The 23,140-nt window shown below is 39.5% G+C and overlaps 1 protein-coding gene across 1 annotated transcript in view; it reads right to left on the minus strand.

Moving 5' to 3' along the window:
• ALS2CL (ALS2 C-terminal like) overlaps nt 1–23,140 on the minus strand; it is a 43,863-nt gene that overhangs the window by 2,479 nt on the left and 18,244 nt on the right. The window contains exons 11-25 of the mRNA XM_086867511.1: nt 22,994–23,059; nt 21,760–21,858; nt 20,552–20,710; nt 20,222–20,333; nt 17,241–17,318; nt 15,203–15,243; nt 14,581–14,754; nt 13,431–13,518; nt 10,139–10,296; nt 8,462–8,500; nt 6,812–6,976; nt 5,152–5,194; nt 5,007–5,053; nt 2,272–2,400; nt 110–206 (exon numbers count right to left, since the gene is read on the minus strand). Coding sequence (XP_086723637.1) covers nt 110–206; nt 2,272–2,400; nt 5,007–5,053; nt 5,152–5,194; nt 6,812–6,976; nt 8,462–8,500; nt 10,139–10,296; nt 13,431–13,518; nt 14,581–14,754; nt 15,203–15,243; nt 17,241–17,318; nt 20,222–20,333; nt 20,552–20,710; nt 21,760–21,858; nt 22,994–23,059 — 1,495 coding nt within the window. The remainder of the gene's footprint in view (nt 1–109; nt 207–2,271; nt 2,401–5,006; nt 5,054–5,151; nt 5,195–6,811; nt 6,977–8,461; nt 8,501–10,138; nt 10,297–13,430; nt 13,519–14,580; nt 14,755–15,202; nt 15,244–17,240; nt 17,319–20,221; nt 20,334–20,551; nt 20,711–21,759; nt 21,859–22,993; nt 23,060–23,140) is intronic.

Consider the following 23,140-nt stretch of genomic DNA (forward strand, 5'->3'; position numbering starts at 1 on the left):
TCAGGGAAAAAAAATCGGGAATTCCGGGATTAAATCCGAGCTCTTGCAGCCGGAAAATTCCCGCGGATCCCAGGAATTCCCAAGGAATTCCGGGAAAAACTTCCCTGACCTCGAGCGCCGTGAGCAGGAAATCTGACATTCCGCCCTGCTGGGATGGATCCATGAAATCCCGGATCAGGTGGATTTCGGCTCCCAGGTGTTGGATCCTAAGGAAAACCGAATCCCAAAATCCGGGAAAAACCTCTCGGGAATGTGGAGAGGGTGGGGATTAATTGGGGATTAACTGCAGATTAATTGCGGATTAATTGGGGATTTATTGGGGATTTATTGGGAATTTATTTGGGGATTATTTTGGGAATTATTTGGGAATTAATTGGGGATTGATTGGGGATTAATTGGGAAATTATTTGGGGATTATTTTGGGAATTATTTGGGAATTAATTGGGGATTGATTGGGAATTTATTGGGGATTAATTGGGGATTATTTGGGAATTATTGGGGATTATTTGGGAATTTATTGGGAATTAATTGGGGATTAATTGGGAATTTACAGGGGATTAATTGGGAATTTATTGGGAATTTGCGAATTTATTTGAGAATTAATTGGGAATTATTTGGAATTATTTGGGAATTTATTTGAGAATTAATTGGGATTTGGGAATTAATTGGGGATTATTTGGGGATTAATTGGGAATTAATTGGGAATTAATTGGGGATTAATTGGGAATTTATTGGGAATTTATTTGAGAATTAATTGGGAATTTATTTGAGAATTAATTGGGAATTTATTTGGGAATTTATTTGAGAATTAATTGGGAATTATTTGGGGATTAATTGGGGATTAATTGGGAATTAATTGGGGATTATTTGGGAATTAATTGGGAATTATTTGGGGATTAATTGGGAATTAATTGGGGATTAATTGGGAATTTATTTGAGAATTTATTTGAGAATTTATTTGAGAATTAGTTGGAAATTATTTGGGATTATTTGGGAATTTATTTGAGAATTAATTGGGAATTATTTGGGAATTAATTGGGGATTATTTGGGAATTAATTGGGGATTAATTGGGAATTTATTGGGGATTAATTGGGAATTATTTGGGGATTAATTGGGAATTATTTGGGAATTATTTGTGGATTATTGGGAAATAATTTGGGAATATTTATTATTATTATTTGGGAATTATTGTGGGTTAGAGGGTCGGGAATGCAGAATTCCATGGGAATGCAGAATTCCAGAGGGTTGGGAATGAAATTTCGGAGGAAATTGAAGAATTCCAGAGGGAATGAAAGAATTCCAGAGGAAATGCAGAATTCCAGAGGGTTGGGAATGCAGAATTCCATGGGAATGAAAGAATTCCAGGGGGTCAGGGATGCAGAATTCCAGAGGGAATGAAAGAATTCCAGAGGCAAGGAATGAAAGAATTCCAGAGTGGATCCAGAATTCCAGAGGGTTGGGAATGAAAGAATTCCTGAGGAAATGCAGAATTCCAGAGGGTCGGGAATTCAGAATTCAATGGGAAATGCAGAATTCCAGAGGGTGGGAATGAAATTTCGGAGGAAATTGAAGAATTACAGAGGGAATGAAAGAATTCCAGAGGGTTGGGAATGCAGAATTCCAGAGGAAATGCAGAATTCCAGAGGGAATGAAAGAATTCCAGAGGAAATGCAGAATTCCAGAGGGTTGGGAATGCAGAATTCCAGAGGAAATGCAGAATTCCAGAGGGAATGAAAGAATTCCAGAGGAAATGCAGAATTCCAGAGGGTTGGGAATGCAGAATTCCAGAGGAAATGCAGAATTCCAGAGGGAATGAAAGAATTCCAGAGGGTTGGGAATGAAAGAATTCCTGAGGAAATGCAGAATTCCAGAGGGTTGGGAATGTGGAATTCCATGGGAAATGCAGAATTCCATGGAAATGCAGAATTCCACGGGAAATGCAGAATTCCAGGGGGTCAGGAATGTAGAATTCCAGAGGGAATGAAAGAATTCCAGAGGGTCAGGAATGCAGAATTCCATGGGAAATGCAGAATTCCAGAGGGTGGGAATGCAGAATTCCATGGGAAATGCAGAATTCCACGGGAATGCAGAATTCCACGGGAAATGCAGAATTCCAGGGGGTCAGGAATGTAGAATTCCATGGGAAATGCAGAATTCCAGAGGGTGGGAATGCAGAATTCCACGGAAATGCAGAATTCCACAGAAATGCAGAATTCCATGGGAAATGCAGAATTCCACGGAAATGCAGAATTCCATGGGAATTCCCGGACCTGGCTCTGGCCACCACGAAGAGCAGCAGGGGCAGGAGTTCGTCCATCGGGAGCCGCGAGCCCGGAGCCGCCAGAGCCCGGCAGGCGCCGCCCAGGAATTCCAGCTTTTCCTTGGGATCCACCGTGGTGCTGCCGGAAAAACAGCGGGAAAAATGGGGAAAATCCGGGGAAAATGGGAAAAACAGGGGAAAAATGGGGAAAATCCGGGGGAAATGGGAAAAAACAGCGGGAAAATGGGGAAAAAAATGGGGGGAAATGGGGGAAAAACCCAGGGAAAAAAGCAGGAAAAAAACTGGAGAAAAATGGGAAAAAATGGGGAAAAATGGGGAAAATGGGGAAAAATATGGGGAAAATGGGGAAAATCCGGGGAAAATTTGAGATGAAACTGGGGTTTGTGGGATGGGAAATTCCTGGGATTTCCAGGATGGAATTCCAGCTTTTCCTTGGGATCCACCGTGGTGCTGCCGGAAAAACAGCGGGAAAATGGGGAAAATCCGGGGAAAATGGGGGGAAAAACAGGAGAAAATGGGGAAAATCCAGGGAAAATGGGGAAAAACAGCAGGAAAATGGGGAAAATCCAGGGAAAATGGGGAAAAACAGCAGGAAAATGGGGAAAATCCAGGGAAAATGGGGAAAAACAGCAGGAAAATGGGGAAAATCCAGGGAAAATGGGGAAAAACAGCAGGAAAATGGGGAAAATCCAGGGAAAATGGGGAAAAACAGCGGGAAAATGGGGGAAATCCAGTGAAAAATGGGGAAAAAAATGTGGGGAAAATGGGGGAAAAAAACAGGGAAAAAAGCAGGAAAAAAACTGGAGAAAAATGGGAAAAAATGAGGAAAAAGAGGGAAAATGGGAAAAAAATGGAGGAAAAAATGGGGAAAAACAGGAAAATGGGGAAAATATGGGGAAAATGGGAAAAAGCAGGAAAAAATGGGAAAAAACAGGGGAAAATGGGGGAAAAACAGGAAAAAATTGGAAAAAAGGGGAAATGGGGAAAAATGGGAAAAAACTGGAATAATGGGGAAAAAACAGGGAAAAATGGGGAAAATGGGGGAAAATGGGGAAATCAGGGAAAATATGGAAAAAAATGGAGAAAAAATGGGGAAAAATGGGAGAAAATGGGAAAAATGGGAAGAATGGAGAAAAAACAGGGAAAAATGGGGAAAATGGGGAAAATGGGGGAAAATGGGAAAAACCTGGAAAATGGGATTGGGAATAAATCTAAGGAAAAAATTTGGGATGAAACTGGGGTTTGTGGGATGGGAAATTCCTGGGATTTCCAGGATGGAATTCCAGCTTTTCCTTGGGATCCACCGTGGTGCTGCCGGAAAAACAGTGGGAAAAATGGGGGAAAATGGGAAAAAATGGGGAAAAATGGGTAATAAACTGGAAAAATGGGGAAAATAGGAATATCAGGGAAAAAATGGGGAAAATGGGGAAAATCTGGGGAAAATTTGGGGGGAAAACGGGGGAAAATCAGGAAAAATGGGAAAAAAACAGGGAAAAATGGGGGAAAAACTGGGGGAAAATGGGAAAAAAATGAGAACAAAAAGGGAAAAATAGGGAAAAATGGGGAAAAAAACAGGGGAAAACAGTGAGAAAAGGAGAAAAAATGGGGGGAAAGTGGGAAAAATGGGGGAAAATGGGGAAAAATTGAGAAAAAATGAGAAAAAAGGAAAAAATGGGGGGAAATGGGAAAAAATGGGAAAATGGGGGAAATGGGGAAAAATGGGGAAAAACAGGGAAAATGGGAAAAAAACAGGAAAAAATAGGGGAAAATGGGGAAAAATTGGAAAAATGGGAAAAACAGGGAAAATGGGACTGGGAATAAATCTAAGGAAAAAATCTGGGATGAAATTGGGGTTTGTGGGAGGGGAAATTTCTGGGATTTCCAGGATGGAATTCCAGCTTTTCCCTGGGATCCACCGTGGTGCTGTGGGCACAAAGAACCCGGGAAAAGCCGGAAAAATGGGATTGGGAAGAAAAAATTGGAAAAAAAAAAAGGGATTAAAGGATTTCTGGGATGGGACATTCCTGATGTCTCTGGATTCCATCCCATGGATCCAATTCCGTGGGAATTCCATCTGGCCCCGAGGCAAATCCCAGGAATCTGGGAATGGGGAAATTGGGAATGGGGAAATTGGGAAATCCGGGAATTGGGGTAATGTGGGAATGAAGAAATCCAGGAATGGGAAAATCTGGGAATGGGGAGTTTTGGAAGTAAAAATTCCCTGCAATTCAATTGCACAGAAACCAAATCCCCAAAATCCAATAAAAACCAAAAAAAAATTTAAAAAAAATCCAAAAAAAAAATCCCCCAAAAATCCCAAAATCCTCAAATCCCCAAAATCCAAAAAATTCCCCCAAAATTCCCCCCAAATTCCCAACATCCCATATCCCCAAATCCCAAAAATCCCAAATCCCCAAATTCCAAAAATCCCCAAAATTTCCAAAATCAAAAAAAATCCCCAAAATCCCAAAATAAAAAAAAACAACAAAATCTCAAAATCCCAAAAATAAAAAAAAATCCCAAAATCCCCAAAATTCCCCAAATCCTCAAATCCCCAAAACCCCAAATCCCCAAATCCCAAATCCCAAAAATTCCCAAAAAATTCCCAACACATTCCCAAAATCCCAAATCCCCAAAATCCAAAAATCCCAAATCGCAACAACCCCAAATCCCAAAATTCCCCAAATCCCAAAATTCCCCAAATCCCGGGAATTGGGGTCTCACAGGAGCCTCTGGAGCCGCTCAGTGGCCACTCGGAAACAGCAAAAATCCTGGAAAAGAGATCGGAAACCTCTGGGAATTCCCAGAAATCCGGGAAGGAAATCGACGGAAAGCCGGGAATGGCCGAGAATTCCCGGTTTTTCCTCACCTGGTTCCGGCTCGGGATCGGATCCTGGAGAGGCCAAAGGTGCCTGGGAAGGGAAATTTGGGATTTGGGATTTCCCGATCCCGCGGGAGAAAAAGAAATTCCATGAAAATCCTGGAATTTTCTCTGGGATAGGACACGGACAGTGGGGAATTCTGGGATGGAAGGAATTGGATTTTCCATGGAATTCCAGGAAAATCCTTTGGGATTGGGATTTTCCAGGAATTATCCCTTGGGATCTCCTCTGTTTGCTCCTCTCCCGGCCCTGCTCCAGCCTCGGGAATCTGGGAATTCAATCCCATGGATCCAATTCCTTGGGAATTCAATCCCTGGGAATTCCAGCCCATGGATCCGTTTTTCTGGGAATTCCATCCTTGGGAATTCCATCCTATGGATCCAATTCGTTGGGAATTCCAGCCCATGGATCCAATTCATTGGGAATTCCATCCCATGGATTTAATTCCTTGGGAATTCCAGCCCATGGATCCATTTTTCTGGGAATTCCATCCCATGGATTTAATTCCTTGGGAATTCCAGCCCATGGATCCATTTTTCTGGGAATTCAATCCCTGGGAATTCCATCCCTGGATCCCTTTCCCAGGAATTCCATCCTTAGGAATTCCATCCCATGGATCCAATTCCCCGGGAATTGCAGCTCGTGGATCCAATTCCTTGGGAATTCTGTCCATGGGAATTCCATCCTTGGATCCATTTTTCCTGGAATTTGGAATTCCATCCATGGATCCAATTCCTTGGGAATTCCATCCATGGGAATTCCACCCCATGGATCCATTTTTCTGGGAATTCCAGCCTTGGGATTCCATCCCCGGATCCCTTTCCCAGGAATCCTCTGGGAGAATTCCCAAAAATCCGGGAATTTTCCAAAATTTAAAATTATTGACATTTAAAAACTCAGGATAATTTGGGGTGAAGAATTTGGGAATTTTCCACATTTAAAAATTTATGACTTCCAAAAATTTGGGATAATTTGAAGCAAAAAATTTGGGATTTTCCCACATTTATAGATCATTGAAATTTAAAAATTTGGGATAATTTGGAACAAAAAATTTGGGAATTTCTCACATTTAAAAATTTATAAATTTGGGATAATTTGGAGCAAAAAAATTCAGGAATTTTTCCAATTTATAAATTTATGGATATTTCTAAATTTGGGATGATTTGGGAATTTTTGCACAATTTACAAATTATTGACATTTAAAAATCTGGGATAATTTGGAACAAAAAATTTGGAAATTTCTCACATTTATAAATTCATAAATTTGGGATATTTTGGAGCAAAAAATTCAGGATTTTCCCACACTTAAAAATCATTGACTTCCAAAAATTTGGGATAATTTGGAGCAAAAAGTTCAGGATTTTCCCACATTTAGAAATCATTGAAATTTAAAAATTCAGGATAATTTGGAGCAAAAAAAATGGGAATTTTTCCATATTTATAAGTTTATGACCTCCAAAATTTCAGGATAATTTACAGCAAAAAAATTCAGGAATTCCCCCCAAAAAAATAAAAATCCCAGAATACAAACCAGGATAACAACACCTCCCAAACAAACCCTTCCGGAACGGGAATTCCTCCAGAAAAATAAAACCCCCTCGGAGCACTGAACCTTCCCGGGATTTTTCACGCGGGAATTCCGCTCACTTCTGCACTCCCAGGAATTCCAGGAGCTGGAAATCCGGGAATTGGCTCAGCTCCCGAATTCCTTGGCTGTAGAGCTCGTCCTGGCGCTGGTGCTGGAGCAGGTAAAGCACCGAGAGCTCCGGGTAAAACCTGGCCAGGATCAGCGGCAGCACCGGCCCGGAGCCCCTGCGAAAAACACGGAAAAAAAATTGGGATTTTCCAAAGGAATTCCGGGTGGGTTTACCGGGAGGGGACGGGGAAGGGGTTGGGGGGAGGGAATGGATCCTGGAGGAGATGGAGAAGGGAGGGAGCTCCGGGAAATTCCATGGGAAAATTCTGGAGAACCGGGAAATTCCATCGGAAAACCTGGAGCACCAGGAAATTCCATGGGAAAATCCTGGAGAACCAGGAGAGCTCCTGGAAATTCCATGGGAAAATCCTGGAGAACCAGGAGAGCTCCTGGAAATTCCATGGGAAAATCCTGGAGAACCAGGAGAGCTCTGAGAAATTCATCAGGAAAAACCTGGAGCTCCAGAAAATTCCATGGGAAAATCCTGGAGAACCAGGAAAGCTCTGGAAAAATTAATGGGAAAACCTGGAGAACCAGGAAATTCCATGGGAAACTCCTGGAGAGCTCCAAGAAATTCCATGGGATAATCCTGGAGTGCCAGGAAATTCCATGGGAAAAAGCTGGAGAAACGGGAAATTTCAGGGGAAAATCCTGGAGAAACAGGAGAGCTCCAGGAAATTCCATGGGAAAATCCTGGAGAACCGGGAAATTCCATGGGATAATCCTGGAGCACCAGGAGAGCTCCAGGAAATTCTCTGGGAAAACCTGAAGCCCCTGGAGATCTCCAGAGTTCTTGGGAAAAACCTGGAGCATCTGGAGATGTCCAGGAAATTCCATAGGAAAAAAAATCAGGAGCACCAGGAGATCTCCAGAAAATTCCCCTGGAAAAAAATTCCAGGAAATTCCATGGGAAACGTCTGGAGAACCTGGAGATCTCCAGGAATTTCACTGGGAAAACCTGGAGGTGTCCATGAAATTCCATGGGAAAACCTGGAACAACAGGAAATTCCATAGGAAAAAAAACCAGGAGCTCCAGGAGATCTCCAGAATCACCAGGAAAGTTCTGGAGCTCCAGGAAATCTCCAGGAAATTCCTTGGGAAAAAATTCCAGGAAATTCCATGGGAAACATCTGGAGAACCTGGAGATCTCCAGGAAATTCCATGGGAAATGTCTGGAGAACTTGGAGGTCTCCAGGAAATTCCTTGGGAAAAAATTCCAGGAAATTCCGTGGGAAACATCTGGAGAACCTGGAGGTCTCCAGGAAATTCCCAGGAAAAACCCGGAGCACCTGGGAAATTCCCAGCCGTTTTTCCAAGCCATTCCCAAGGAATCCCAGCAGCTCCAGGAAATCCATTTGGAGCTCTTTGTCTTTCCGGGATTTTTGGGAAAAATCCCTGGAAAATCCCGGAGCGGAACCAAACCTCGGCTCCTCCATCCTCAAATCCCAAAGCCGCATTCCCAGAATTTTTCCCGCTTTTTATTCCGAGTTTTCCGGCTCCGGAATGGGAGGAGGAGGAGCCGGATGGGGAAATTCCAGAATTCCCGGAATTCCCTGGGAATTCCCAAGGGATGAGCGGGAATTTCCGGAGGTGGCACCGACCTGGGATCGACGTCGTCCGAGGGCAGCCGGAGAAAAGCTCTGGAAAAGGAAAATCCGGGATCAGCTCCTTCCCGGGAATTCCTCGGGATTTGTTCCCAAAGGAGGAGCCGGCCCAGGGGGAGAGGGGAGAAAATCCTGGGAATTCCGGCGGGAACGGGGAGAATTCCAGGATTTCTATGGAATTCCAGAGGGTTTGGAATGGGTTGGGAAGGAATTGGTGGATGGGAGGGGTTGGGAGGGAATTCCCGGGAATGTGGGGCTGATCCTGGAAATCAGGGAGGGGTTAGATGGGGCTGGGAGAAACCTGGGATTATTTGGATTATTGGAATTATTTGGATTATTTGGATTATTGGGATTATTTGGATTATTTGGATTATTGGGATTATTTGGGTTATTGGGATTTTGGGATTTGGATTGGGATTATTTGGATTATTGGAATTACTTGAATTACTGGGATTACTGGGATTATTTGGATTATTTGGATCGGGATTGGGATTTGGATTAATAGGATCAGGATTGGGATTTGGATTATTTGGATTATATGGATTATTGGGATTATTGGGATTATTGGGGTATTTGGATTGGAATTGGGATTATTTGGATCAGGATTGGGATTGAGATCAGGATTAGGATTTGGATTATTCAGATTATTGGGATTGGGATTGGAATTGGGATTTTTTGGATTGGGATTATTGGGATTGGAATTTTTTTGATTATTGTGATTGGGATTATTTGGATTATTAGGAATATTGGGATTATTCGGATTATTGGGATTATTTGTATTATTCGGATTATTCGGATTATTCGGATTATTGGGATTATTTGGATTATTAGGATTATTGGGATTGGGATTTTTTTGATTATTTTGATTTGGATTATTTGGATTATTGGGATTATTGGGATTGGGATTTGTATTGGGATTATTTGGATCAGGATTGGGATCAAGATCGGGATTGGGATTATTTGGATTGGAATTATTTGGATTGGGATTATTTGGGTTATTTGGATTGGGATTATTTGGATTATTGGGAATGGTTTATTTGGATTGGGATTATTGGGATCGGGATTCGGAATTGGATTATTTGGATTATTCAGATTATTTGGATTGGAATTTGGATCAGGAATGTGATTATTGGGATTTTTTGGATTGGATTTTTTTTGATTATTGGAATTGGGATCGGGATCAGGATTGGGATTGGGGTTTGGATTATTGGGATTATTGGGATTATTTGGATTGGGATTATTTGGATTATTGGCATTGGATTATTTGGATTTGGATTATTGGAATTGGGATTGGGATTGAGATCAGGATTGGGATTATTTGGATTTGGATCCCAAAATTCCCAAACCCCTCAGTCAGGAGCTCCTGGAGTTCTCTGAGCAGCACAGCCACTTTTAACTCTTTCCTTTCCTCCCCAAAACTCCCCAAAATTCCCCCAAAATTCCCAAAGAACTCCCACAAATTCCCAAAACTCCCAAAGAACTCCCAAGAACTCCCAGAAATTCCCAAGAATTCCCAAGAAATTCCCAAAGAACTTCCAAAAACTCCCCAAACTCCAAAAAAACTCCCAAAAACTCCCAAAAATTCTGCAAAATTCCCCAAAACCTCCCCAAAACCCTCCCCAAAACTCCCCGAATTCCCAATCCCGCCCTTCCCATCCCCCATCCCGGACTCACCGGGCGAATTCCCAGATTTTCCGGGCGTACAGCTGCACCTCGGCCTGCGCCATTCCCAGCAGGAGCCGGCTGGAGCCGGGCCCGGAATACGAGGCCTGGAATGCGGAGCCCAGAGCCCGGAGCAGCTTCCCCAGGGGGTGCCGGGGACAGCGCAGAGCCTGGGGGGACAGCGGGAATACGGGGAATGGGCGGAATTCCAATGGAATTCTGATGGAATTCTCAGGGGGATTTGGGATTTGAGCCTGGGAAAGCCAACAGGAATACCGGGAATGGGCAGAATTCCAATGGAATTCTGATGGAATTCTCGGGGGAATTTGGGATTTGAGCCTACGGGGACATCGGGAATACCGGGAATGGCTGGAATTCCAACGGAATTCTTGGGGGGGATTTGGGATTTGAGCCTGGAAAAGCCAACAGGAATACCGGGAATGGGCGGAATTCCAATGGAATTTTGATGGAATTCTGAGGGAGGTTTGGGATTTGAGTCTGGGAATCCAAAGGGAACAGTGGCAATGGCCGGAATTCAAATGGAATTCCCCTGGGTTGGAGGGATTTGGGATTTGAGCCTGTGGAGCCAAAGGGAGCAGCGGGAATGGCCAGAATTCCTCAGGAATTCTCTGGGAGATTTGGGATTTGAGCCTCAGAATCCAAAGGGAGAAGGGGATGGCCGGAATTCTGATGGAATTCTCGGGGGGATTTGAGCCTGTGAAGCCAAAGGGAGCAGCGGGAATGGGCGGAATTCCAATGGAATTCTGATGGAATTCTCAGGGGGATTTGGGATTTGAGCCTGGGAAAGCCAAAGGGAGAAGAGGGAATGGCCAGAATTCCTCAGGAATTCTCTGAGAGATTTGGGATTTCAGCTTGGGAATCCAAAGGGAATAGAAGGAATGGGCAGAATTCCAATGGAATTCTGATGGAATTCTCAGGGGAGTTGGGATTTGAGCCTTGGAAAGCCAAAGGGAGCAGCGGGAATTCTCAGGGAGATTTGGGATTTGAGCCTCAGAATCCAAAGGGAGAAGCGGGAATGGCCGGAATTCTGATGGAATTCTTGGGCAGTTGGGATTTGAGTCTGGGAATCCAAAGGGAATAGAGGGAATGGGAGGAATTCCAATCGAATTCTGATGGAATTCTCAGGGGGGTTTGGATTTGAGCCTGCAGGGACAACAGGAATACCAGGAATGGGTGGAATTCCAATGGAATTCCTCGGGAATTCTCAGGGGGATTTGGGATTTGAGCCTCAGAATCCAAAGGGAGAAGCGGGAATGACTGGAATTCAAATGGAATTCTGATGGAATTCTCGGGGGGATTTGGGATTTGAGCCTGCGGAGCCAAAGGGAGCAGCAGGAATGGCTGAAATTCCTCGGGAATTCTCAGGGAGATTTGGGATTTGAGCCTCAGAATCCAAAGGGAGAAGTGGGGATGGCCGGAATTCCGATGGAATTCTTGGGGGGATTTGGGATTAGAGCCTCGGAAAGCCAAAGGGAGCAGCGGGAATGGCCGGAATTCCGATGGAATTCTTGGGGGGATTTGGGATTTGAGTCTGGGAATCCAAAGGGAGCAGCAGGAATGGGAGGAATTCCTCGGGAACTCTCCGGGGGGATTTGGGATTTGTCCACGCTTTGGGTTCCCGCTGGGGTTTTTGGGATGTTCTGGAGGGAGAAGGGGGGAGGGAAAGAGGTTGGGAATGGCTGGGTCTGGGAATTAGGGGGTCTTAATTGGGCTTCAATTAATTATTGAATTAATTAATTGAATTTTTAATAAATTAAATGAAATTAATTATTAGTTATTAATTTATCTTAAATATTATGTTATGGTATGGAATATTGTATTATATTAACATAGTCTATTCTATTAATTGCATTATATTATATTATATTATATTATATTATATTATATTATATTATATATTATATTATATTATATTATATTATATTATATTATATTATATTATATTATATTATATTATATTATATTATATTATATTATATTATATTATATTATATTATATTATATTATATTATATTATATTATTTATGAGTTTATTTCTTATTTTCTCTATAATTTTATTTATTAAATTCATTTATTAACTTAATATATTTTTTTAAAAATTAATTTATTCCATTATTCCATCTTTATGGAATATTTAATTATTTAATTAAATATGAAACATTTCATATCCAATTATTAAATTGGAATAATTATTTATATGGTTTATTAAACTGAATTATTAATTTAATATTTTTTTACAAAATTTAATTTATTCCATTGTTCCATTCTGATGGAATGTGTAATTATTTAATTATGACATATTGAATATTGAATCATAAAATTAAAACAATTATTTAATTTATTAAACTGAATTATTAATGAATTATTAATTAATAATCAATTTTTAAATTAAATGTTAAATATTAAATGTTTAATGATTAAATTGAAAAAATTATTTAATTTAATAAATTAAATTCTTAATTAAATAAATTTTTTAAACAAATTAATTTATTCCATGATTCCATTTTAATGGAACATTTAATTACTTATTTAAATATGAAATATTTAACTATTTAATTATTAAATTGACATATTTAATTAATTAATTAATTAATTAATTAATTACTATTTTTTAAAAAATTGATTTTCATTATTCCATTTCAATGGAACATTTAATTACTTAACTAAAGAGCAAATATTTATCTATTTAATTATTAAATTGAAATATTTCATTCATTCATTCATTCATTAATAAGTTAATATTTTTTAAAAATTAATTTTCATTATTCCATTTTAATGGAACATTTAATTACTTAATTAAATAGGAAATATTTAACGATTTAATTATTAAATTTAATTAATTAATTAATTAGTTTTTTTTTTTAAATGTTAATTTTCATGATTCCATTTTAATGGAACATTCAGTTACTTTAATAAATATGAAATATTTAACTATTTAATTATTAAATTGAAATATTTAATTATTTCATTAATTAATTAATAATTTAATATTTTAAAAAAATTAATTTTCATTATTCGATTTTAATGGCACATTTAATTACTTAATTAAATAGGAAATATTTAAATATTTAATTATTAAAATTATATATTTAATTTATTTATTTATTAATAATTTACTATTTTTAATAAATTAATTTTCATTATTCCATTCTAATGGAACATTTAATTCCTTAATTAAATATTAAACATTTTCATATTTAATTATTCCATTAAATCATTTATTAATAACCGATTAATTAGGGAACATCGATCATTTAGATTTGGGAATCATTCCCGTTTTTACCTTCTCCAGGAATCTCCGGAGCGCCTCCGGCTCCCGGCCCAGCTCCTCCGGGAAATTCCCGTTTCTCCAGGAGAGCTCCTCGGCGCCTCTGGAAAACCGGGAAGTGAGAACGGAAAAGAGAACCCAGAAAATTCCAGAGGGACGGGAAAAATCCCGGAAATCCCTGGGAATCTCCTGGATTTGGGCTCAGCTGGGCTGGGAAATTCCTCCAGAGCCGGAGGAGCCGGAAAATTCCTGGAATGGCAGCGGAGCCCTGGATGGGAATGAGGGAATCCTTGGGATGGACGGGATTCCCGGGATTTCTTCAGGGATTCCAGGGATCTCCTCAGGGATTTCCAGGATTTTCTCAAGAGTTTCCAGGATTTCCTCAGGAATTCTCGGGATTTCCTCAGGGATTCCCAGGATTTCCTCACGGATTCCTGGGATTTTGTCAGGGATTCTCAGGATTTTCCCAGAGATTCCCAGGATTTCCTCTTTGAAAGGACAAGATTTCCAGGATTTCCTCTGGGATTCCTGGAATTGTGTCAGGGATTCCCAGGGATCTCCTCAGGGATTCCCAGGATTTCATCAGAGATTTCCGGGATTCCCTCAGTACCTCTGGCAGAACAGGAATTCCCAGGATTTTCTCAGGAATTTCCAGGATTTCCTCTTTGGCCCAACAGGAATTCCTGGAATTTCCTCTGAGATTCCCAGGATTTTGTCAGAGATTCATGGGATTTCTCAGGGATTCCCAGGATTTCCTCAGGAATTCTCGGGATTTCCTCTTTGACAGGACAGGAATTCCCAGGATATCCCCAGGAATTCCCAGGATTTCCTTAGGAATTCCCATGATTTCCTCAGGAGTTCCCAGGATTTTTTCAGGAATTCCCAGGATTCCCTCCATACCCCTGGCTGAACAGGAATTCCCAGGATTTTCTCAGGGATTCCTGGAATTTCCTCAGAAATTCCCAGGGTTTCCTCAGGAATTCCCAGGATTTTCTCAGGATTTCCCAGGATTTCCGCAGGAATTCCCAGGATACCCTCCATACCCCTGGCCCAATAGGAATTCCCGGGATTTTCTCAGGAATTCCCAGGATTTTCTCAGGAATTCCCAGGATTTCCTCAGGAATTCCCAGGATTTCCTCGGGAATTCCCAGGATTTGCTCCATACCCCTGGCTGAACAGGAATTCCCGGGATTTCCTCAGCTCCTTGCCCGTTTGGATGTGGAATCCCGTGAAAAATTCCTCGGTTTCCTCCTTGCAGCCGGAATGGAGAAATTCCTGGAATTGCTGGAAGATTCCCGCCCATCTCTTCTCCACCGGGAATTCCTTCAGGCCCAGCTGCCTGGAAAAGGAGCCGGGATTGGGATTTTCCGTGTTCTTCCCAAATTCCCAGCCTGGAATCTGCACAGGGATGGACCCGGAGCCCCTCGGGAAGAGCCCCTGGAATTCCCAAGAATTCCAGCCCAGAATTCCCAAGGATCCTGGATGGACCCAGAACCCCTCAGGAAGCACTCCCAGAATTCCCAAAGATCCCAGCCTGGAATTCCCAAGGATCTGTATGGACCCAAAACCCCTCAGGAAGAGCCCCTGGAATTCCCAAGGATCCCAGCCTGGAATTCCCAGAGATCCCAGATGGATCCAGAGGCACCCCCAGAATTCCCAGGGATCTTGGATGGACCCAGAACCCATCGGGAAGAGTCCCTGGAATTCCCAAGGATCCCAGCCCAGAATTCCCAGAGATCCCAGATGGATCCCAGGGATCCCCACAATTCCCAGATTTCCTCACTCACGGCGTTGCCTGCACGGAGCCGTCAGCCAGGGAGAGCCGGCCCTGCCGAGAGTGATTAATTGATTAATTATTAATTAACTGATATTGATTAATATTGGTTCTTAACAATCTATTCTGTTATTGAATTTTATTATTAATTTCTCTGTTTATTATTAAACTCCCCATTATTAATTTAATATCCTGATTTAGTTGAAGTTTATTATTGAATTTTAATTAATTCTCTATTATTAAATTTTATTACTAAATTCGGCTTTTATTACTAAATTCCCCATTATTAATTTAATGATTTATTTAATATTTATTAGATTTTCTGGTATTAATTTCTCTGTTTATTATTAAATTTCCCATTATTAATTTAATATCCCGATTTAATTAATGACTGAATTTTATTATTAAATTCTCTATTTATTATTATTAAATTTCCCATTATTAATTTAATATCCTGATTTAGTTGAACTTTATTAATGAATTGTTCAGTATTAAATTCTCTATTATTAAATTTTATTACTAAATTTTCTATTTATTATTAAATTCCCAATTATTAATTTAATATCCTGATTTAGTTAAACTTTATTACTGAATTTTAATTAATTCTTAATTATTAAATGTTATAATTGCATTCTCTATTTATTTCTAAATTCCCCATTATTAATTTAACATCTTGATTTAGTAGAACTTTATTATTGAATTTTAATTAATTCTCAATTATTAAATTTTATTACTAAATCCTGTATTTATTACTAAATTCCCCATTATTAATTTAATGTCCCATAAATCCCAAAAAATTTCCTACAAAAATTCCCGTAAATCCCAAGAAAATCCTCCCCCAAAAATTCCCAAAAACCCAACCAAAAAGTCCCAATAAATGACCCAAAAATTCCCAAAAATTCCAACAAAAATTCCCATAAATCCCAATTAAAATCCCCTAAAAAATCCCACAAATTCCATCAAAAATTCCCATAAATCCCAAGAAAACCCTCGAAAAATCCTATCAAAAATTCCCATAAATCCCAATAAAATCCTCCCCCTAAAATTCCCAAAATCCCAACCAAAAACTCTCAATAAACCCCTCCAAAAATTCCCACAAACTCCTCCAAATATTCCCATAAATCCCAAGAAAACCCTCGAAAAATTCCCAAAAATTCCACCAAAAATTCCCATAAATCCCAATAAAATCCCTCCAAAAAATTCCCATCAATTACAATAAAAACCCAAGAAAAATTCCCAAAAACTCCACTAAGAATTCCCATAAATCCCAATTAAAATCCTCGAAAAATTCCCACAAATTCCACCAAAAATTTCCATAAATCCCAATAAAATCCCTACAAAAATTCCCACAAATTCCATCAAAAATGTCCCATAAATCCCAATAAAAATTCCCACAAACTCCACTAAAAGTTCCCATAAATCCCAATAAAATCCCCCAAGAAATGTCCCATTGATTCCAATAAAAACCTCCAAAAATTCCCACAAATTCTAATAAAAATTCCCATAAATCCCAAGAAAATCCTCCCCCAAAAATTCCCAAATATCTAACCATAAAGTCCCAATAAATGACCCAAAAATTCCTAAAAACTCCACCAAAAATTCCCATAAATCCCAATAAATTCCCAACAAAAATTCCCATAAATCCCAAGAAAACCCTCAAAAAATTCCCAAAAATTCCATCAAAAATTCCCATAAATCCCAATAAAATCCCTACAAAAATTCCCATAAATTACACCAAACATTCCCATAAATCCCAATTTAAATCCCCTAAAAATTCCCAAAAAGTCCATCAAAAATGTCCCATAAATCCCAAGAAAACCCTTGAATAATTCCAAAAATTTCCACCAAAAATTCCCATAAATCCCAATAAACCCCCCACCAAAAAAAACCCCAATCCCACCAAAACCCGCGATAAATAAATCATTAAAAATCCCAAATTATTCCCCAAAAATCCCAAATATTCCCAAAAATCTCCCGGCTTCGGCTTTCCTTCTGGGAATGAGGAATATTCCCAAAATTTGGGAATATGGAATTGTGGAAGGAATTCCCACCTTTCCCACAAACGTCAGATCTTCCGTGAAATTCCCTTCGTAGACAGATCCGTCCTCCAGGAACAGAATTCCCGAGCCCTTGGGATGAGGAAAAAAGTTGGGAATTCTTTGGGAAAAATTCCCAAGAGAATTCCAAGGAATTTTAGGAATTCTGGGAATTCAGGAAAGATATTTTTAGGAATTGTTTGGGAAATGATTCCAAGACAATTCCAAGGAAAATGTGATTTTCTTTGGGAAAATCCAAATTGATCTGATTGATATGATTGATTTGATTGACATTATTGATATGATTGACATGATATAATTGATGTGATTGATTTGATATGGTTGATTTGATTGATCTGATTGATTTGATTGATTTGATTGATTTGATATGGTTGATTTGATTGATTTGATTGATTTGATTGATTTGATATGGTTGATATGATTGATCTGATTGATATGATTGACATGATTGATATGATTGATATTTTATGATTGATAAAATATAATTGATGTGATGATTTGATATGATTGATATGATTGATCTGATTGATTTGATTGATTTGATTGATTTCATATGATTGATCTGATTGATATGATTGATCTCATTGATATGGTTGATTCGATTGATGTGATGTGATTGATGTGATTGATTTGATCTGATAGACCTGACTGATGTGATTGATCTGATTGATTTGATTGATACAATTGGTATTATATGACTGAAATTATATAATTGATCTGATTGATATGATTTATTTGATTGACATGATTGATATGATTCATGTGATTTATGTGATTGATATGATTGATATGATTGATATGATTTATTTGATTAATTTGATTGATTTGATTGATGTGATCGATGTGACAGATGTGATTGATATGATTTATTTGATTGATTTGATTGATTTGATATGGTTGATATGATTGATCTGATTGATTTGATTGATGTGATTGATGTGACAGATGTGATTGATTTGATCTGATAGATGTGACCGTTCTGATCGATATGATTGATCTGATTGATTTGATATGGTTGATTTGATTGATGTGATTGATTTGATTGATCTGATTGATCTGATTGATCTGATTGATTTGATTGAAACAATTGGTATTATATGACTGAAATTATATAATTGATGGAATTGATCTGATTGATCTGATTGATCTGATTGATTTGATTGATACAATTGGTATTATATGACTGAAATGATATAATTGATCTGATTGATATGATTGATGTGATTGGTATGATTGATGTGAATGATATGATTGATATGGTATGATTGATGTGATCTGATATGATGATATACTATGATTGATGTGATTGATATGATATGATTGATATGATGTGATTGATGTGATCTGATATGATATAATGATTGATATGATTGATATGATGTGATTGATATGATTGATATAATGATTGATATGATTGATATGATGTGATAGATATGATTGATATGATTGATATAATGACTGATATGATTGATATTATATGATTCATATGATTGTTATGATATGATTGATTAGGTAGATATGATATGGTTGATATGATTTATATGGTATGATAGATATGATTGATAAGATTGATGTGATTGATATGATATGATACAATATGATACGATACATTACATTGATATGATTTGATATGATTTGATATAATTTGATATTACTTGATTGATATGATCGATACAATTCGATACGATACGATTGATATGATTGATAAGATTTATATGGTATGATACATATGATATATGATACAATATGATTGATATGATTGATATGATTGATGATTGCTATGATATATGATTGCTATGATAGGATTGAGATGATATGATTGATATGATTGGTATGATATGATTTGATAAGATATGACTGATATGATATGATTGATATATGACAGATATATTTTGATGTGATATGATATGATAAGATATGATATGATATCATATGATATATGATATGATATATGATATGATATGATACAATACAATATGATATGATGTGATAAAATAAGATACGATATCATTGATTTGATAAGGTATGATATGATTGATTTGATATGATACGATACGATACGATATGATACGATACGATTGATATAATACGATATGGATGATATGATATGATATGATATGACATGATATGATATGATACAGTTTGATATGATTGATATGATACATAAGATATGATATGATATGATTGATACGATTGATATGATTTATATGGTATGATAGATATGATATATGATATGATATGATATGACATGATATGATATGATATGATATGTTACAGTATGACTGATATGATCTGTTACAATATAGTTGATATGATAGATATGATATATGATTGATATGATTGATGATTGATTTGATTTGATATGATTGATATGATGTGATACAATATGATACTATATAATTTATTTGATAAGGTATGATATATGATTTCTATGATATGATTGATATGATTGATATGATTGGGATATGATATGATATGATATGATATGATATGATATGATATGATTTATATGATACAATATGATTGATATATGATATGAGATGATATGAGATATGAGATGTGAGATATGAGATATGAGATATGAGATATGAGATATGAGATATGAGATGAGATATGATATGATTGATATGATATGATTGATACGATACGATATGATTGATACGATACGATACGATACGATACAATACGATACGATACGATACGATACGATACAATTGATATGATATGATACGATATGATATGATTGATATGATGCAATCTGATCCAATCTGATCTGATTGATACAATCCGATATTATAGCGCCTATTCCCTTGGGAATATCCATTCCCATCCCCCTCCCAGAGCAAAACCTTTCCCTGATCTCCAACCCTCTTTATCCTCTGAGATTTAATTCCAGACCGGAACCTCCCCCCGGCCCCACGCAGTGAATTCCCGGTACTGGGGATTCCCGGATTCCATGGAAATCCCGGACTCACCACCATTTTATCCGCCTGGAACCTCCTCTGGTAGCAGAGCCCCGAGTGCGTCACCACGATTCCGTCTCCATGCCTGCGGTCATCCCACCACATCCCGATGTACCTCTCCCCTCTGGAATGCCGGCAAAACCCCGTCCATGGATTTTTCCTTGCTTTTCCCGCCTCTCCCCGTTGGACCCGTCCCTCCCGGGTTATCCCGCACAAATGGAACTCCGGGAATGTTTCCCAAGGAATTCCAGCCTTACATCTCCGTGGATCCATCCCAAACGTCCAGGATGGATCCCAGTGATCCCGAAGCTGTCCCACACCTCGGATCCATCCCGCTTTTACCTCTCCTTGTCTTCCCAGACTCCGTATCCGCTCTTTTTGTCCTTTTCCCAGTGGCCGGTGTATTTGAAGGGACGCTGAGCCGAGGAATTCTCCAGGATCCCGAATCCGTGGCGCGCGTCATCCTTGAAATAACCCTTGTAGACCTGGCCATTCCCGTACCTGCCGGAAAATCCAGGAATATTGGATTCCGTCGGGAATATTTCTACTCCTGGAGTGGAAATCCAGGGAAGCAAGGAGCTCAAGCTCATCCATCCCAAAATATTCCAGCTATTTGGATTGGATCCTCGATGGCTGCAACACCCATAAATCCCAATAAAAATTCCCACAAACTCCTCCAAAAATTCCCATAAATACCAATAAATTCCCAACAAAAATTCCCACAAACTCCACCAAAAATAACCATAAATCCCAATAAAAATTCCAAAAAGTGGACATTCCCGGATTATCCAAGGAATCAATGCCAGGGCTTGGAATTGCTCTGGTGAATCCAGGCTGGAAAATTGGATCTGGAGCTTGGATCCAGCTCCTTCCCTGGACTGGGAAAATGGGATATGGGGAAGGAATTCCTGGTTGGGATGGAATTCCCAGAGCAGCCATGGCTGCCTCTGGATCCCTGGAATGTCCAAGGAAAGGTTGGACGGGGTTTGGAGAATCTGGGATGGTGGAAAATCCCTGCCCATGGAATGGGATGAGAACGGGATCATCCTTAAATTCCTAAAATTCTGGAATTCTAAATGCCCACCGAGCATTCTGAGATTTCAGGGAATATTTCAACATCCCTTTCAATCCCTGGAACCCCTTTTCCCTAGAATTTTAAATTCCTGGAATCCCCTTTTCCCTGAAATTCTAAACCCATGGAACCCCATTTTCCCAGGAATTTCAAGCCCTGGAATTTTAAATCCCTGAAACCCCCTTTTCCCTGGAATTTCAACTCCCTGGAACCCCCTTTTTCCCAGGAATTTAAAATCCCTGGAACCGTCTTTTCCCTGGAATTTTAAATCCCTGAAGCCTCCTTTTCCCTGGAATCCAGCCCTGGAATTTTAATTTTCTGGAATTCCCTTTTCCCTGGAATCCAACTGTGGAATTTTAATTCCCTGGAACCCCCTTTTCCCTGGAATTTTACATCTCCGGAACCTCCTTTTCCCTGGAATTTTAAATCCCTGGAATTCCCTTTTTCCCTGGAATTCCGAGCCCTGGAATTCACTTACTCACAGATTCCGTAGCCGCTCATCCTGCCCTGCTGCCAGTGGCACTTGTAGCAGTCGTAGCGATCCTCGGAGCGCCGCGGGACCAGGCGGATCCCGAACCTGCCGGGAACACGCGGAATGCTCAGGGGGGAAATTCCAGCAGGGAAAATTCCAGCATGGAAAAGGTCAGGATGGAAAATTCCAACATGGAAAATTCCAGCAGGGAAGATTCCAGCAAGGAAAATTCCAGTCATGGAAAATTCCAGTGTGGAAAATTCCATCACCGAAAATTCCAGCATGGAAAACATCAGGATGGAAAATCCCAACATGGAAAATTCCAGTGGGGAAAATTCCAGCATGGAAAATTCCTGCAGGGAAAATTCCTGCAGGGAAAAATTCCAGCAGGGAAAAATTCCAGCAGGGAAAAATTCCAGCAGGGAAAATTCCATCACTGAAAATTCCTGCAGGGAAAATTCCAGTGTGGAAAATTCCATCACCGAAAATTCCAGAAGGGAAAATTCCAGCGGGGAAAATGTCAGCAGGGAAAATTCCAGCATGGAAAAGCCAAGTAGAAATTCCAGCATGGAAAACAACAGAAAGGGAAAGTCAAACATGGAAAATCCCAGCATGGAAAATTCCAGTGTGGAAAATTCCATCACCGAAAATTCCAGCATGGAAAACATCAGGATGGAAAATTCCAATATGGAAAATTCCAGCGGGGAAAATTCCAGCAGGGAAAAATTCCAGCAGGGAAAATTCCATCACTGAAAATTCCAGAAGGGAAAATTCCAGTGTGGAAAATTCCAGCAGGAAAAATTCCAGAAGAGAAAATTCCAGCGGGAAAAATTCCAGCAGGGAAAATTCCAGCGGGGAAAATGTCAGGATGGAAAAATTCCAGCATGGAAAAGCCAAGTAGAAATTCCAGCATGGAAAACATCAGGATGGAAAATTCCAGCAGGGAAAATTCCTGTAGGGAAAATTCCAGTATGGAAAATTCCAGCATGGAAAATTCCAGCAGGGAAAATTCCAGCAGGGAAAAATTCCAGCATGGGAAAATTCCAGGATGGAAAATTCCGGCATGGGAAAGGTCAGGATGGAAAAGGTCAGAAGGGAAAATTCCAGCATGGAAAATTCCAACGTGGAAAATTCCGGCATAGCGAATCCAAGCACAAATTCCAGCATGGAAAACATCAGGATGGAAAAGCCCAGCTTGAGAAATTCCAGCATGGAAAAGCTCCCGTTTTCCCAGGCTCACCCGTGCTCCCGGCCCTCCCGGAAATCGCCCACGTGGTTGCGGCCGTCGCTCCACTTCAGCGTCCCCCTGGAATGCAGGGAATTCTCTCACATGGAACATCCCGACGTTCCCGCACGGAATATCCCGACATTCCCACCTGGAATATCC

The sequence above is a fragment of the Cyanistes caeruleus genome, chromosome 1, assembly GCF_971803275.1.
Source record: "Cyanistes caeruleus chromosome 1, bCyaCae1.hap1.1, whole genome shotgun sequence".
Lineage (NCBI taxonomy): Eukaryota > Metazoa > Chordata > Aves > Passeriformes > Paridae > Cyanistes > Cyanistes caeruleus.